Genomic DNA, 12,536 nt, shown 5'->3' with positions numbered 1-12,536 from the left:
AGAAGACATGCAGATGGCCAACAGGCACATGAAAAGATGCTCAACATCACTGATTAGAGAAATGCAAATCAAAACTATAATGAGGTACCACCTCATACTGGCCATCATCAAAAAGTCTACAAGTAACAAATGATGGAGAGGGTGTGGAGAAAAGGGAATCCTCCTACACTGTTGGTGGGAATGTAAATTGGTACAGCCACTATGCAAAACAGTATGGATGTTCCTCAGAAAACTACAAGTAGAGTTACCATATGATCTAGCAATCCCACTCCTGGGCATATACCCGGACAAAACTATAATTCAAAAAGATACATGCAACCCTGTGTTCAAAGCAGCACTATTCACAATAACCAAGACATAGAAACAACCTAAATGTCCATCGACAGATGAATGGATAAAGAAGACATGGTACACACATACAATGGAATACTACTCAGCCACAAAAAAGAATGAAATAATGCCATTTGCAGCAACATAGATGCAACTAGAGATTATCTTACTAAGTGAAGTCAGAAAGAGAAAGACAAATACCATATGATACCACTTATATGTGGAATCTAAACTATGGTACAAATGAACCTAGCTACAAAACAGAAATAGACTCACAGACATAGAGAACAGACTTGTGGTTGCCAAGGGGGATAGGAGGAGGGAGAGGGATGGACAGGGAGTTTGGGGTTAATAGATGCAAACTATTACTTTTAGAATGGATAACAACAAGGTCCTACTGTATAGCACAGGGAACTATATCCAATCTCCTGGGATAATTCATAACGGAAAAAATATTTGAAAAGAATGTATATATGTGCATAACTGAGTCACTTTGCTGTACAGCAGAAATTAGCACAAGACTGTAAATTGACTATACTTCAATAAAAAATTTAAATTAACAAAAACTGTTATAGTCAGTCTTTATAATTTTAGCCATTCTAGTGGGTACACAGTAGCATCGTACGATTTTAATTTGCATTTCCCTAATGACTAATGATGTTGAGCATCTTTTCATGTGTTTATTTGATATCTGTATATTATCTTTGGTAAAATGTTCAAATCTTTTGCCCATTTTCCATATTATCTGTATTCTTGAGTTTTTTAAATTCTGTCTCATTTTTCCACTTAACATGTATACAGTACGATCCTTTTGTAAAAAGAAATTAAAACTTGAAAAATCCAACCCATATTTGTACATTTAGACAGTCTGGTAGTCCATATATCAAAATTATTAATGACTGGTAACAAGAACTGTCTGGGGCAGAGGAAGTGAGGTTACTGGGGACTCATTTGATATATTTCTATATTGCTTTTCATCAATCATATAAAACATGATAAAGTCATTTCTCTTTGGCCAAGAGAAAGTTAGGGGAAAAAAACACAAATAAAAAGTCAAAAATTCAGCAGCAGCAGCCAAATGAGGAAAGGAATAAAGACTCAAGTCATAAAGTTGAAAAAGTCATGGCTAAGAAAACAGAAGAAAGATCTAGCTCAGCAAAACTTCCAATGTGGAGATGTACAGATTAAGTGAGCAGGCAGTCCTGGGGTAAGACAAGGAAAACAAAAATCCTCAAGATTTGCAGCCCCAGGTATCACTGGGAGACCCCAGCAGAGGCAGACAAGCCTGCTGGGGGACATCATCTTTCAGGGTCACTGGTATGAACTAGAGGATGCATCCAGAGCTGGACTGAGTGAGCCCAGACATTTAAGAGAATTTCAGGAGACTGAAACCCAGGATCCTCAAGTTGTCTTTTGCCCCTCCCCTCGGGTTACAGAAAAGAAGTATATAGAAAGCAATTTCTTTTTTTCCCCAAGTATTGTATTTTATTTTATTTACTTTTTATTGAAGTATAGTTGATTTACAATGTTTCAGGTGTATAGCAAAGTGATTCACTGTTATATGCATATATATATATTCTTTTTCAGATTTTTTTCCATTATGGGTTATTACAAGATATTGAATATAGTTCCCTGTGCTATACAGTAGGTCCTTGTTGTTTATCTGTTTTATATATAGTAGTGTATATCTGCTAATCCCAAATTCCCAGTTTATCCCTCCCTACCCCTTTCCCCTTTGGTAACCATAAATTTGTTTTCTATGTCTGTAAGTCTATTTCTGTTTTGTAAATAAGTTTATTTGTATCATATTCTAGATTCCATATATAAGTGATATCATATGGTATTTGTCTTTCTCTGTCTGACTTACGTCACTTAGTATGATAATCTCTAAGTCCATCCATGTTGCTCCAAATGGCATTCTCTTTCTTTTTATGGCTGAGTAGTATTCCATTGTATATATGTACCACATCTTCTTTGTCCATTCATCTGTTGATGGACACTTAAATTGCTTCCATGTCTTGACTATAGTGCTGCTATGAACCTCGGGGTGCATGTATCTTTTCGAATTAGAGTTTTTGTCTTTTCTATATATATGCCCAGGAGTGGGATTGTTGGATCATATGGCAACTCCATTTTTAGTTTTTTAAGGAACCTCCATACTATTTTGCATAGTGGCTGCACCAATTTACATTCCCACCAACAGCGTAGGAGGGTTCTCTTTGATCCACACCCTCTCCAGCATTTATCATTTGTAGACTTTTTGATGATGGCCATTCTGACCAGTGTGAGGTGGTATCGTATTATCATTTTGATTTGTTTTTTTCTAGTAATTAGCAATGCTGAGCATCTTTTCATGTGCCTGTTGGCCATCTGTATGTCTTCTTTGGAGAAATGTCTATTAAAAGTCTTCTGCCCATTTTTTGTTTGGGTTGTTTGGTTTTTTGATATTGAGTTGTATGAGCTGTTTGTTTAGTTTGGAAATTAATCCCTTGTCAGTCATATCATTTGCAAATATTTTCTCCCATTTTGTAGGTTGTCTTTTCATTTTGTTTATGATTTCCTTTGCTGTGCAAAAGCTTTCAAGTTTAAGTAGGTCCCATCTGTTTATTTTTGCTTTTGTTTCCATTACTCTAGGAGACAGGTCCAAAAAAATACTGCTGCGGTTTACATCAAAGAGTGTCCTGCCTACGTCTTCCTCTAGGAGTTGTATAGTATCTGGTCTTATAGTTAGGTCTTTAATCCATTTTGAGTTTATTTTTGTATATGGTGTTAGAGAATGTTCTAATTTCACTCTTTTACATGTAACTGTCCAGTTTTCCCCACACCACTGACTGAAGAGACTGTCTTTTCTCCATTGTATATTCTTGACTCTTTTGTCATAGATTAATTGACCATAAGTGTGTGGGTTTATTTCTGGGCTTTCTATCCTGTTCCATTGATCTATGTGTCTGTTTTTGTGCTGGTACCATACTATTTTGATTACTGTAGCTGTGTAGTATAGTCTGAAGTCAGGGCACTTGATTCCTCCAGCTCCATTCATCTTTCTCAAGATTGTTTTGGCTACTCAGGGTCTTTTGTGTTTCCATACAAATTTTAAAATTTCTTGTTCCAGTTCTATGAAAAATACGTTGGTGATTTGATAGGGACTGCATTGAATCTGTAGATTGCCTTGGGTAGTATGGTTATTTTAACAATATTGATTCTTCCAATTGAAGAACATAGTATGTTTGTGTGGTCTTTAATTTCTTTCATCAGCGTCTTATAGTTTTTGGAGTACAGGTATTTTGTAGAAAGTAACTTCTATCCTTAAACTAAAGTATAATTGAGTGTGGAGAAGAGATAAATTGTGTCAAGTTGAGATGAAAAGCCTGTCAAGAAGAATTCACACACTATATCAGAGCAAACAAAAAATACAGACAGAACCTCCCATGTTAAACATGAGTGGAATGAAAAGAAGTGGTCTAGAAGATACATAAATATGACATGGGGTGGGGAGAAATAGAAAGAACTTGCATGATGAACAAAGAACGAATTGTGGAGAAGAATATAATCATAGGAAAATAAGTAGCTTTTTTGTGAATACTTTAGACTTACACAGGAACTTAATAAGAATATAGATTTGATAAGGCACAAGAGCTCAATACAAGATGATGAAACAACAAAATTAGAGAAAAAGGAAAACTGAGAGCAAAGAATAAATTAAAATGTAAACAAGATCATTCATTCAAATCAGTAAATTAGATACAGCAAAAAGGAAGGGGGGAGGGAAGAAGGGAGGAAATGGAAAAAAGAAAATGGCTGAAAATCAAAGTAATAGCACAGAAGAAAGGGTTGGGCTATTATGATTAATTGCTTTCACCTTTCTATTTTTCTTTTGCATTTGACAGTAAAAGGACAGAAATGGAAGATGAAGAAATCCAATGTCCCTGAAGTGGAGAACTTAACTAGTGAAATAGAAAGAGTTCACAGGATACAATGCAGAAAAATTTTCCATCAATGAAGAAAGAATTCATCAAGGGTACACTGTGTATTAGGGAAAAATGAAACAGGATGATCACCATTGAGATCTATCCTTGTTAAGTTACTAAACTTCAAGAAAAATAAAAGGAAATTTTCAGGCATATTCAGACACACATGTGTGCATGTATGTGTGCATGCACACACACACCACACACACACACACACACACACACAGTGTGTTACCTACAAGGGAGAAAAAGAAAAGGCTAGCTGGCCTAAGACTCCTTCAGTTACATTCAGTGGCAGAAGACAATGGAGTAATGTCTACAATATTCTAAGGGAAAGAAAGTGTAACCCAGGAATATAATATCCAGCCAAGATATCATTCAAATTCATAAAGGGACTAGGCAGACATTCTTAACATGAAAGAGTGAAATGAACATAGCACCTACAAGCTATTCTTGAAGGAACTCCTCAATGATAAAATCCTGACAATCAAGAAATAAGTCAGGGCTTCCCTGGTGGCGCAGTGGTTGAGAGTCCACCTGCCGATGCAGGGGACACGGGTTCATGCCCCGGTCCGGGAAGATCCCACATGCCGCGGAGCGGCTAGGCCCGTGAGCCATGGCTGCTGAGCCTGCGCATCCGGAGCCTGTGCTCCGCAATGGGAGAGGCCACAATAGTGAGAGGCCCGCGTACGGCAAAAAAATAAAAAATAAAAAAAATAAAAAGAAGTCAAAGTAAAGGATTCAGAAATATAGATGAACCATGGGCCAAAGCCTGGTTGTAAGCATAAGATCCTTTTAAATATGAACTAAAAGTAAACAAACAGATAAAACAAGCAGATGATTTATGATTGCATAACAGAATGTAAATGTTGTAAGCCCTGACAAAGTAAAAATAACTTGATTAATAAAAAGTGGGAGTAGGGGAAAGTGTTAGGAGGAAGTGTAAGCAAGCTAATCTCCTCCTCCTTCTTCATAGTAGAGTCCACTGATAATGTTTAATATTGAAAAAGGTAGATTTACAAAATGACTAAATGATCATTTGACCCAGCAACTCCACGCCTAGGTATCTTTCTAAGAGAAATGAAAACATATGTCCACACAAAAACTCAATACAAATGTTCATAATAGCATTAGTCTAAAAAGTGGAACCAATCCAAACGTCCATCAACAGATGAATGGATAAACAAATGGGGGCAATAAAAAGAAATGAAGTACTGATACATGCTTCAACATGGATGAACCCTGAAAACATTATGTTAAGTGAGACAAGACAGTCACAAAGGACCACATATTGTATGATTCTATTTAAATAAAATGTCCAAAATAGGCAAATATATAGAAATTAAAAGTAGATCAGTGACTGTTTAGGGATGGGAAAGATATGGAGGTTGGGGAGTCACTGATAGCTAAAGGGTACAGGGTTTCGTTTTAATGTGACAAAAAGTTCTAAAATCAATTGAGGTGATGGTTGCACCGTTCTGTGTATATACTAAAAACCATTGCATTGTACACTATTAATAGGTGAATTATATGGTGTATGAATTATAGCTTGATAAGGCTGTTACCAAAAAGACACTACAAAAAAAATGACTAACTGCTCAATGGTTTTCATATTTTTTCTTAAGCTTAAATGGATATTAATGACTAATATCTTTTATGGTAAAGAAACATTCGTCTGAAGATTAGCAATTCCTGTATTTTATTTCAGTGTTTTATTCTGTCAAATTCAAGTAAAATTAAACAAAGCTTTTAATTTACTATATTATGACCCAATATTATAAAGGCTTTTCAGTCTATCCATCCACCCATCCCTCTATCTACATATATGCACAAAAGATATCTGAAATAATTTTCACATAATATGAATACTGGGGTAGTAAGAATTTGGGTGATTTGTTGATTTCTTTATTGTTTCCTATACTGGTTAAATGTTTAATAATGAGTATGTGTTATCTGTATTTGTCTTCAAATTGTTCTTATAAAGCACAAAGTAAATATACCAAAATGTTAATGTTTATATGTGGGTTGCAGGATTAGGAAGTTTTTTTTTTCTTCCTTCTTTATTCTTTTCTGTACTTTCCAAAGTTGCCTACAATGAGCATCTATTATTTTACAAATAGAAGTAAAAAAATAAAAGAATTAAAGGAATGTGTAGCAGTTCTTTAAATGATTGCTGGTTCTTACCTGGGTTCCTTCTGTTGCTCCTGAATGATCTTTCTTCCTGGCCAGATATTGCCCATCTGTGACTGATGAAGGAGGGACTGTCCCATTGTCTCTCTTTTATTCACTTCAAGACAAACAAAAGCATGGCAGAGGGGTGGTGATGAGGGGGGGCAACGGAAACACAGCATGCTTGCAGAAAGGATCAACACAATCTTCATGTTCCCTACAAACAGGCTGAGCTCATGGAGTGAAGACACCACCAATAAGAATACACTAAGATTCCACAGCAGAGGGTCTATCACCCACAGCAGAGGGTCAAGCACCTCAAGGAACCATTTCCCGACAGGTCCGGTACCTGCAGGTTTGTGGCGCAGGGACATCCTGATTATCTCACTGCCGGTGCGGTAAGCAAAGCGATTCACTTTCTGGTCATAAAACCAGTCTCCAGTTGCCTTCTTCAGCTCTCTGCAAAGGAATAAAAGAAAATGACATATGGATTAAAAAAATGCCCTTGACATTCAACCAACAAAGGATGAGGGGAGAAATTCTAACCACAACTGGGGCCCCATTTCTTCTCTCTACTCAGCCATAAGTTAACACTCACATTTCCTTGGCGCACACCTTGCATCTCCAAGTACCATTGCTTTCCTGGATACGGCAGTCCCGACACACCAGGTGATTACAACCCCGACAAGTGTTGGTCTTGGGAGTCAAACGGCCCAGGCTCTCCTGGCACCGGGCACAGGTCCGATCACTATAGTGTTGGCTGCCCCTTTTGGCCCCTTTCCTTTTTATCTCCAGTAACTCATTCTTCAGTCGTCTGCCAAGACCCAAAAGAGAAACACAAGTGATTTGAAATCTGCATAGGCTGGATGGAGAGGGGTTGAGGGGTAGAGACAGTAAGACTATTTGGTTCTGTGGAAGCAACCTCAGAACCCAACCTGACCCACTGAGGAGTTGTAAACCTCATACACAAGTTCCTCTGAAAGTCAGATGAGAAGTATAAGGAAAAGTCCAGGTATCATTGGTTAAAGGCCTGGGAACCCATGATTTTTCTGGGACTCTTACCTAATCCTTTTCTCATCTGCTTTTCGGAGCTCCTCATCTCGTTGTAGAACACTGAGGATCAAATCCCTTTCCACCTCAGACAGAAAAGAGAGGTCAAGTATCTCCGACATGACTTATTCTAGTTTTTCCTTCTACTCTTCTTTCTTCAAAGCTACCAGTCCAGGAGAGCTACTCCAGAGTTACCTGAAATAAGATAAGAACTAATTTCGCACAGGTAATTTACTCCAGAAGAGGCCCACAGCCCTAGAGCCTTTCGGTGGGCTACCTCTCCCTTGAGCCAGGCTAGAGATAACATAGAAGTATGTGACCAATTTACCATTCCTACTCCCAGGTGAATCCTACCCTGAAAATGAAGAGGCTTTGATTTTTCAAGAAGAAACACTTATTCATGACTCTGCCAAAGGGTTGGGTCTTTCAACATAAGTCTGGAAAGAGCACAGAACAGCTGAGTCAAATTCCCCCTCCACCAAAGTGTCTCCTCAATCATCCAATTTTCAATTGTTTTAATGTTCTCAAGTAACAAGTCTATTAAGCCAAATAATCAGACAGCTGGTCTCTGTAGTGGAGAAAACCACACAGGGACCTCTGCCAGTTGAAACCCATTTCCCCTTTCCTGACCAGCATCCATGTTCCCAGGATGCAGTCAGCTTTCTGCTACACTTCAAAACTGCTGTCACCTACTCTATCTCCCAAAGTCCTTATTGCTAACACTACCTCAAGAATATCTTCACCTATTTCACGTACATTTGTTGAGAACTCAATCACAGGTATTGGGCAACATGCTGGGGATACAGAGATGAGTAAGGCACAGTTCTTGTCTTTAAGAAGGTCACAGAGTAGTAGGGGGAGACAGATACATAGCACAGTGTACTAAGTGCTATTAAAGGGATAATAAATTGTTATGGGAACTTACAGAAGGGAGTAACTAGTTCTATCTTGCCTAGAGAGGGAAGAGAGAGAACTATACATGTGGAAGGTTTTACAGAGCAGGTGGATTTTACCTTATAGAACAGAGTATATGTTTGTTGGTTGGGGAGAACGGTAGGAAATACAGGTTGGAACCAGATTATGTAGCTCTCAAATACTCTTAAAAATTAAGAATTTAAAAACTGATGACATAGACAACAGAAATCCATTGAACATCTTTGTTGTTGCTTTGTTTTTGATATTGGGAAATGACATACTCAAATTTGTTTTACAAAGATCGCTCCAGCTATAGTATGGAAGACTGATTCAAAAGAAAAATTGAAGTACAGTTAGTAACACATTGTAAAATATGCATACTCCTTAGGCAAGCAATACCACATCTAAGAACCTACCCAATAGAAATATTCACATAAATGTGTATGCAAGGTATACGTACAAGAAAGTTACTGCAATGTTATTTGTAAGAGCAAAAAGAAGTTCTTTAACAGAGAAATCATTAAACAAAACAATACTTCCATATGATAGCATACTATGTATCCATTTTAAAAATGTGGTAGATCTGTATGAAAATATGTTCCTGAGTGGGAAAAAAAGTCATTTCAGGACTGCACTTGAATGATCTCTTTGGTGAAGTATTTATCTATACATTTGTATATGCAAAGAAAAAGGTCTAGAACAAAACCCATTATTATTGGTTTCTCTTGGGAAGCAGAACTGCAAGGGGGCAACTTTTACTTTTTACTTTACATAGTTCTGATTTTTTTTTACAAACATGTCTTACTTTTAAATTTCAAAAAAGAAAAAAATTCAAAGGAGACAGGGGGATTATTATAATAATCCAGACAAAAAGACAATCTAGGTTTACTTAACTATGCTTCTAACCAATTAGGCAGAGTCACTGTATTTCTGTCATCCTCTGGTTTCTCATCTACGAAATGACCTACCTCTCAAGCTTGTCAAGAAAATTAAATAATGTGTGTTAAAGGTCCCATCACAATGTTTGGAACACAAGTTTGGAGTACACGTACTCACTGAATCTGCTGCAGGGCAGGCCTAAACCAGAACAGGAAGAAAAAAGAACACAGAATAGGTTTGAGAAGTAGAACTGACAGAATGGAGTGACTGATTGAGTGGAGAGGATGAAGAAGGTGAAGGCAAAGATGCCTACTGTGTATGTCAAGGTTAAACAACTGACTAGTAACAGTCCTGACAGTGATAAGGGCTGTAAGAGAAGAAACAGGTGTGGAAATAAGGCAAGAAGTTTCATTTCAGTCATATTGAGTTTGTGCTGCATACTGGATATCCAGATAATTAGGTTCTGGAAGTAATTGGAGGCATAAAACTGTACCTCAGGAAGAGAGACTGCATCTGAAAATATAGATTTGGTTGTCATGAGAGTCAAACAGCCCAGGATGGACAGAGCATGAGAAATGAAATGAGGATCATACTTACCTTCTCTGCTCTCCCTTGAAACTACACAACAAGCACTTGTCACTTTTTAAAACTAATTACCGACAATACAATAGAGAGTATAAACAACACAGCAAAGTGACACAGGTTCCAGAAATCTCAATATTTTCTTGACTTCACTATTTCTTGGTCTTTATTGAACTATAAGATGCTAAGCCTCTTTCATAGGCCCTTTCTTAGGTAGTCTTGAGGAAATATTCTTAATTCTTATCCCTGGGGAGAATATATACTCTCCATGAGAACAAGGACTTTTTCAATATTCTTCTATGTATCTGGCCCAGCACTTAACACTGTATTTGGCACATTGTGTTGCATATGCCACCACTACTGTTGATCATCGTCACTATCATCATCACCCCAACAGTTCCGTTTACTGAGAATTTATTACATGCCAGGCAACAAGTACTTTACATATATTAACTAATTTAATCCTCACAACAACCCCAAGAATGAGTACTATTATTATCCACATTTTATAGATGAGGACTCAGGAGAGGTTAGGTTAACTTGCCCAAGAATAAACAGAAAGTAATTGCAGTTGCTGGGATTCAAGCCCAGGCAATCAGATTCTAGAGCTAGTGCTCTATTGGCTCTGTCCAGGCAGGATCGCGGCCAAAGCAATTATAAAATAAGCAATTATAAAATATTGAACAGAGCAATCAAAAGCATTGTGGAAATGAATTCCCATATGTGTGATTATGGCTGAAGAACTGGCAAAAAATCAGCGGCTCCTAGATAAAATAGGTATCACCAATTGTCTGTCAATTAAAGACCAAGAATGGCACAGGCATACTGGAAATGAGAGCAAAACCAGATTTATTAGAAAATTGATGTTTGTGGAGAGGCAGCAGAGTTCTGTGATGAGACAAGCACATTGGCACAATAATGAGACCAAGTAATAGTAAAAGCCAAGGAAGTAACAGCATCATTGAGGAAACAAAGACAGCACCATAACAAAATGGAACTGCTAATACTATACATCTTCCCTTTATTTTTCACTCATGGACTTGACCAACCAGAATTGCCCCCCTCTGGAATCTTAAATTCAAAAATCCCTACTTTTCAATTACAGCTTACTCCCACTACACCTGTTCTTCAACCTCATCAAGACCACAGTCTCTTGAGCCCACCCTCCATTTTCTCTTGGTCTACTTGCCTCCTGTTGATCTATATTCCTTCCCTACCCATCCTGGACTCCAGATGGCTCAACATTTGAACCACTCTCACCAATATCTTCCATATTCATGCACCTTCATCTCTCTGCAGCAACTGTCCATCAAAATTCCAAACCTGTACCAATGCTATAGTAGTCTGCCTTTTCTGCTCCTATACCCAGGTCCTACATAATTCCTGGTCTACAATCTCAGCTGGACCCTCACTGTTACCCATAAGTCTTTTTACATGCCTTTAGTTCAGTTCCCTTACCTAGTTCTTTCAGGTTCTATTTTAAGCCTTCATTCATCTCACATCCCCTCTTCCCTTTCCCCTAGTTCCCATCAGACATTCTTGTTTCACCCTTGTAAAAAAAAAAAAAAAAAACGTTTTTAGAATCCATCAGCCATGACCTCCATCAGCTCCCTGCCTCCTCTCCCCCATCACTTGCCAATGTGACTCCTTTTAGAAAAGCCACATCCCACCCCCAACCCCACCTTGGACCATAGGTTGCTATTTCCAATGTTAACCCTGTTACTAGCCAGCTCACTTGAGATGCAATCTTGCAGAGTCAGTAGTGGGGAAAATAAAACAGAATAAGAAAAAAAATTTTTAAGGCAAGGAGAAAAAGCATAGAAAAACTGAAACAAATAGAAAGCAAAACATAAGATGGTAAAAACAAGCTCCAACATCTCAACAAACAAAAAATATATGAGTAAAACTCATCCTTTTAAATACAGAGGTTAACAGACTATATAAAATTTAAGAATCCAGGTATGTGCCATTTCATGAGGGACGCATCTATAACATAAAGATCAGGAAGGACTGAAAGTAAAAAAGATGGAAAAAATATACCAGATAAATGTAAACCTAAATAAAGTTGAGGTAGTTATATTAATATCTAAAAAATAAAACTTCAAAATAATAAAAGCATTATATAAAAGATAAGACCACTACATAGAGTAAAAAAACCTAGTATGTTTTATTAATAGGCACTAATAAAACACCTCCAAATATATAAAGGAAGATTATGTACAACTAGAGAGAGAAATTGAAAAATGGACCATCAAAATGGGAGATTATATAAAATAAGCTACGAGGATACAACACAGGGAATATAGCTAATATTTCACAATAACTATAAATGTAACCTTTAATAATTGTGAATCATTATAGTGTACACCTGTAACTTACATAATATTGTACATTAACTATACTTCAATTAAAAAAGAAAAAAATGATGTAATCTATGTAAATTATCTAGCACTATACCGATAACTGTAGTCAACAAATAAAATAGTCTAGAATTTGTTAAAAAAAAAGGGGGGGAGATTAACATACTTCTTTCAATTATTAATAGTAAAAGCAAAAAAAAAGTACAAGCAGATAAAATATTACTAAGTATATAGACAAGCTGAACAAAATAAGCTTGATTTAATGGCCATATGTAGAATTCTA

General features: G+C 37.0%; 1 protein-coding gene across 4 annotated transcripts in view; it reads right to left on the bottom strand.

Annotated features, from left to right (window-relative positions):
- Positions 1–12,536, bottom strand: part of SYTL4 (synaptotagmin like 4) — a 69,533-nt gene that overhangs the window by 34,115 nt on the left and 22,882 nt on the right. For 3 of the 4 annotated variants that reach the window (XM_060137605.1, XM_060137606.1, XM_060137607.1), the window contains exons 2-5: positions 7,530–7,712; positions 7,066–7,281; positions 6,817–6,926; positions 6,483–6,585 (exon numbers count right to left, since the gene is read on the bottom strand). In XM_060137605.1, the coding sequence (XP_059993588.1) occupies positions 6,483–6,585; positions 6,817–6,926; positions 7,066–7,281; positions 7,530–7,639 (539 nt within the window). In that variant the 5' untranslated portion in view covers positions 7,640–7,712. The remainder of the gene's footprint in view (positions 1–6,482; positions 6,586–6,816; positions 6,927–7,065; positions 7,282–7,529; positions 7,713–12,536) is intronic. The other variant, XM_060137608.1, reaches the window with a different exon arrangement.

Source organism: Lagenorhynchus albirostris, chromosome X (assembly GCF_949774975.1).
Source record: "Lagenorhynchus albirostris chromosome X, mLagAlb1.1, whole genome shotgun sequence".
NCBI classification, from domain to species: domain Eukaryota; kingdom Metazoa; phylum Chordata; class Mammalia; order Artiodactyla; family Delphinidae; genus Lagenorhynchus; species Lagenorhynchus albirostris.
Note: the sequence above shows the minus strand (reverse complement) of the source record. Positions and strands in the feature narration are given on the sequence as shown.